The sequence below is a fragment of the Aplysia californica genome, unplaced genomic scaffold, assembly GCF_000002075.1.
Source record: "Aplysia californica isolate F4 #8 unplaced genomic scaffold, AplCal3.0 scaffold00014, whole genome shotgun sequence".
Taxonomy (NCBI): Eukaryota; Metazoa; Mollusca; class Gastropoda; order Aplysiida; family Aplysiidae; genus Aplysia; species Aplysia californica.
In genome coordinates, this window is record NW_004797284.1 from 1,840,938 (window position 1) to 1,846,937 (window position 6,000).

A 6,000-nucleotide genomic window follows, 5' to 3' on the forward strand; every position below is an offset into this window, starting at 1 on the left:
CTTTACTTTACTTTTCCGATCCAGCGGCCATTTGGGTTCTAGCCCTTCGGCCTGTCGATATGGCAAAGAATTTGCAGGTTTTAATCAGCTGTGCTTTGTCGCTGTATAGAGTATTTCCGATGTCAGAGGAGGCAGGTAGGTAGGTGCTTTGTAGGTCACAAAGTGCTGGGCAGTTAAAGAGGTGGTGTGGTACTGTTTCATCCTGACAGTCGCACAGCGGACAGTCGGGTGGGGTATCCTTGCAGATCCTATTAGGGTAGGAATTTAGTGGTATGTGTTGTGTTCGCAGGCAAAAAACCGTGACTTGTTCTCTTCTACTTAGGGAATTTATTGCATCTTTAGAGTTGGGGGCTGTCATGTGTGCAAATACAGTTCTTCCAGTTTTGCCCATTGCCCATCCATTCAGCCACTGCTCCCTGGTGTTGCATTTGATGATGTTCTTGGCTGTCTGTTGTGATACTGAGCAAGCTCCAACAAACTATGGGGAAATCACGTCATTTCCCCTCACACCCCAGGCTGTTGTTAGCAACACTTGAATGGTTGATCACCCTACTTTATTACTATTCTCATCTTTAACTTGTATTGGAGTTGCACTGACCTGAATTACCTTTATCATGGGTCGATGCTATCCTTTTTTAATGTTTGAAAAGTTTGCGCTTTGACCACCACCGGGTGACGTTGGTAATGTAGTGGTTTGGCTACGGGAATTGTGATTGTGAGATTATGAGTTCGACATTGCAAGCTTCAGCTAGGCCCAACATTTTGTTCTTGAGAAAGGCACTTTACACAAATTTTCCCATTTGGCTCGGTTCTATTGTATCAAAGATGGGCATTTAATTTGGAAGTACCTCCTTATAAATAACTTTACAGTGTTAAAACTGTATACGAATAATAAACGTATAAAAAAATAAACCTGTACACAAATTAACCTATCCCCACAAATGAACCTTACGCAAATAATAAGCGTATACAAAAATAAAAACCTGTCCACAAAAAAACCCTGCCCATTCCCCCCACTTTGCCCCCCACAGAGGACTGATGGCCTCGGAGCTGGCCGACTTCCTTGACCGTGTACTGAGCACCAACAGTCGCATGACGCCCCACCTGCGACTTTACCGCAACTACCTGCGCAACGAGCAGAACTACCCACAGGCCTCGCAGGTAGCGTGTTTGAGTCGGTGGGGATTGCTGGGGTTTTCACTTTGGGGAGGGGGGGGGGTGGTTGGGTTGGGGGGGGGGGGGTTTTCATGTGTAGGAAGTTCTCGCCTTGGGGAGGGGGAGGGGGTGGTTGGGTTGGGGGTTTTTTTTCATGTGTAGGAAGTTCTCGACATGTTCTGAAATTCCTGTGGATAAAGAATATCCGCCAGAGCAAGATCTGTGTGTGGTGTGATTTCGTCTCTATTTGTACTTCACAGTACGTGTAACTGAGCATGGACAAAACGTGTTTGGTATACGAATGCGTTTTCCCCAAACGTGAGGAAAGCGCCACTTTGACCTTTGTTCTGTGACAGCTTTTTGAAAACTTTTCTTGCTCATGCTACATATAGTACTAAACCCTATCCGTACGCCATGGGGTCATTTTGTACCCCCGGGGTTGTGTTTTTCGCATTTTAGAATACTTCTAGTATGAAGATCTATTTGAAACTTTCAGTATTTCTCAAAAAATCATTCTGACTGACTGCTATGCAAAGCGTACGGATCAGATTAAGGAGTAAATTTCCTCTTTGGAAAGTGGTTGCACAGAGTTCCCCACGTCGTATGGATACGACAGTAAAACACGACTTACTGATGAGGTTAATATGAAACACTTCACTATCTAACTTGGAGGTGTCTTTACTAAACCTTTCTGACAGATTGTTGCGGATCTACTTTGTACAGCTTGGATTTATTGAATGCAGAAAAGCGTGTGTGAAAGTTTTGATAAAGGGGAGTTTCTTGTCCAGTGCCCACCATTTTTGTCTGTCCCAAGGTTACTGTCTGGTTTTTGGTTTTGAACAATGGGCAGCTATGGAGAAGGTATGTGGGTGGTTGGCGGGTGCTCTGGTGTGGTTTGCTCCTTCTTTCCTATGAGACATCTATCGTCCTTATCTCCCCTTCTTTTTTTTTATGTTTGCTACTCACTTGTAACACTTCTAATCTTCTGGCGCCCATATGACCTTATGCAGTTGCGAGCACCGTAAAACTCTTACAAAAAGAAAATCTATTCTTCGGCCACTTATATGACCTTATTGTGTTGCAAGTACCGTAAAACTAAAGGAGAAGGTATTTGGGTGGTTGACGGGTGCTCTGGTGTGATTTGCTCCTTCTTTCGTAACACATCTATTCTTCAGCCACTTTTAAGACCTTATTGTGATGCAAGTCCCGTAAAACTGTGACGCAAAAAAACCCCCAAAAACGGAGAAGGTATTTGATGATCCTGTATGTGTGTTGTGTGTGTGTGTGTGTTTCAGGAAGCGCGCAACGCCCAGGAGGTGATGAGCCGCGTGTCGGAGGCACTACATGCCATGAGTCACCTGATGCACAGCCTGAGCGACGTGATGGTGGACATGAACACGGAGGTCCCCCGCACCGTCACCGCCACGCCCCCCTCCTCCTTCCCCATCCCCGGCACCAACAGTATGGCCATCCCCATACACGTATGTCCTTGCTGCCAGTTTCTCTGTGTGTGGGTGGTTGGCGGGTGCTGTGGTGTGGTTTGCTTCTTCTTTCCTGTTCAAACATCTCTCAGTGGGTGGTTTGCGGGTGCTCTGGTGTGGTTTGCTCCTTTTTTCCTATTCAAACATCTCTCAGTGGGTGGTTAACGGGTGCTCTGGTGTGGTTTGCTCCTTCTTGCCTATTCAAACATCTCTCAGTGGGGGGTTGGCAGGTGCTGTGGTGTGGTTTGCTTCTTCTTTCCTATCGTCCTGATCTCTCCTCCTTCTTTTTTATGTTTGTTACTCTCTTGTAACACCTCTAATCTTCAGCACTTATATGACCTTATTGTGTTGCAAGTGCCGTAAAACTCTATTCTAAAACTAAAAAGCAGTTTCTGTGTGAGTGGGGGGGGGGGAGGGGGGATGTTCTAATAATAATAATAATTGCATTTATGTTGTGCATATGGAAGCTGTTTTGAACGCTTTAAGCGGTTCACAAATATTATTCCCCTAGCAGACCGTGGAACATTCGGAAACGTAATAGCAAGAATTGTGTTTATAAAGCACATAGCACATATCAATGCTCGACAGCATGCTTTGTACGCCTCACTCTTTGAGGCCGCACATTTTGGTCATTTGCCAACACTCAAAGATGATGTTTTGGGACATAGCTTCATTGTTCAAGCAGATTTTTCTATTTTGATTTCTTTATCTGATACTTGAAAAGGCGTGCAACATTCTGCCTTTTTGTGATACTCTTTAGTAACACCTTTCTGTAATCTTTGGCACTTACACGGCCATTTTGTGTTGTTGCAAGTGCTGTAAAATTCTTGTTATAAATAAAACCCGAAAAAAAATCTGCCGTGTCCCGTTTCCCTCAGATGAACGTGAGAGCCCGCCACGCTCCCGGTTGGGGGAGAGCCGCTAGGCAGCCCGGCGCGGGCCAGACGTCCACAGCAGCAACAACAACAACATCATCATCATCCACATCATCATCGTCGTCGGCTCCCACTGGGACAGCAGCGGACGCCACACGCAGCAGCAGCAGCAACAGCGCTCGGACGAGAGGTGGCATCCCATCAGCCACACCCGCCACGGGCAGCGCTGGTCACACGCCCCCCGGCAATGAGGGCCCGCCCATCACGGCAAACTTCAACGCTGGCCCGGGCCCCACGCCGGGGATGATGCAGGCGTTTGTGGACTTCTCGCAAGGTTTCCAGGTGAGACACACACACACACACACACACACACACACACACACACACACACACACACACACGGCGTGTAGTTTTGTTTTGTGGCGTTTGTGGATATCTCACAAGGCTTCCAGGTTAGCCACACACACACCAGTGCTGATAATTTTCCGTAGATCCGCGGATTTCCGCTTTTTTGTTTGTTTGTTTTTTGTTTCCAAAATATTACTAGTATTAGAGTTGTATGTTGAAATTTCGGGATTGCAACGCGGGGGGGGGGGGGGGGGGGGGGGGGCAAAAAAAAAAATCCCCTCTTTTTTGGATTTTTTCTCTTTTTAAAACACGGGGGCCACCCCGGGGTGACAGGGTGGGCCCCCCCTCTTAAAAAAAATCCCGGGGGCCCAAAAAAAAAAAAGGTGGAAAAAAAGAAAGGGGCGTCTTAAAAAAAAAAAAAACAGGGGGGGGTTGTCCTTCCAACTTTTCCAAAACCTTCCCCCCAGAACGCTTTTCCGCACTAAAAAAAAGGCGCGATATCCCCCGGCCCGGACATCACCTCTTGTTGTGTATTCTCTCAACATCTCCATTCTAGAGTTGTGTTGAAATTACGCATCCTGGTTGTGGGGGGGGGGGGGGGGGGGGCAGAATATTTTCCTCTTTTTTGACCTTTTCTCCTTATCAGCACTGGCACACACCGTGTACACAGTTCAGTCTCTCTATAACGACATCGTCGGGACCAGAACAAAATGTCGTAATAGAGAGTTGTCCTTATAGAGAGGCAACGTGGGTGGTTGGCGGGTGCTCTGGTGTGGTTTGCTCCTTCTTTCCTATCAAACATCTATCGTCCTTATCTCCCCTTCTTCTTTTTTATGTTTGTTACTCTCTTGTAACACCTCTAATTCTTCTGGCGCTCTTATGACCTTATGCAGTTGCGAGTGCCGCAAAACCTCTACTAAAACTAAACTAAGAGAGGCAACAAAAAATATTTCCAATGAAATCGGGCAAAAATCGGGACCTGGGCATCATAATGTCGCTATACCGAAGGTCGTTATAGAGCTGCACTGTGGTTTGGTTTTGTGTTCATCTTTAACCACAGATGGATGCACAGAAAAAGGTCAACTGTGCCAGGGAGAGGTGCCCTTTGACGTCAGTCTATAACATTGAAAAATATATTGCTTGAAGAGACAAATCTAGATTGTCGTATATTTAAAATCTAAAGGGTCAAGAGTTGATGGTTGGCGGGTGCTCTGGTGTGGTGTGCTCCTTCTTTCCTATCAAACCTCTACCGTCTTTATCTCCCCTTTTTCTTTTTTATGTTTGTTACATGTACTCTCTTGTAACACCTCTAATCTTCTGGCGCTCATATGACCTTATGTAGTTGCGAGCACCGTAAAACCTCTACTAAAACTAAAAGGGTCAAGACAATTGGAATCAAAAGTTATTCACCAATAGACTACAGTATTTCTGTAGTGGACAAGCTAGTACATTACCACCAGGCTGTACAATGGCTCCTGCAGACCGCAGTGGTGGCTAGACCTCCTGTCTCTGTATATGTCCTGATTTTACCTCCTCTCTTATGGAAGCTGTTTTGAACGCTTTAAGCGGTTCACAAATATTATTCCCCTAGCAGACCGTGGAACATTCGGAAACGTAATAGCAAGAATTGTGTTTATAAAGCACATAGCACATATCAATGCTCGACAGCATGCTTTGTACGCCTCACTCTTTGAGGCCGCACATTTTGGTCATTTGCCAACACTCAAAGATGATGTTTTGGGACATAGCTTCATTGTTCAAGCAGATTTTTCTATTTTGATTTCTTTATCTGATACTTGAAAAGGCGTGCAACATTCTGCCTTTTTGTGATACTCTTTAGTAACACCTTTCTGTAATCTTTGGCACTTACACGGCCATTTTGTGTTGTTGCAAGTGCTGTAAAATTCTTGTTATAAATAAAACCCGAAAAAAAATCTGCCGTGTCCCGTTTCCCTCAGATGAACGTGAGAGCCCGCCACGCTCCCGGTTGGGGGAGAGCCGCTAGGCAGCCCGGCGCGGGCCAGACGTCCACAGCAGCAACAACAACAACATCATCATCATCCACATCATCATCGTCGTCGGCTCCCACTGGGACAGCAGCGGACGCCACACGCAGCAGCAGCAGCAACAGCGCTCGGACG

The 6,000-nt window shown here is 46.1% G+C and overlaps 1 protein-coding gene across 1 annotated transcript in view; it reads left to right on the top strand.

Annotated features, from left to right (window-relative positions):
- LOC101855538 (large proline-rich protein BAG6) overlaps positions 1-6,000 on the top strand; it is a gene marked incomplete in the record, with an annotated part of 36,550 nt that overhangs the window by 11,472 nt on the left and 19,078 nt on the right. The window contains 3 exon segments of the mRNA XM_035970914.1: positions 1,032-1,161; positions 2,451-2,636; positions 3,515-3,853. Of these exon segments, the coding sequence (XP_035826807.1) occupies positions 1,032-1,161; positions 2,451-2,636; positions 3,515-3,853 (655 nt within the window).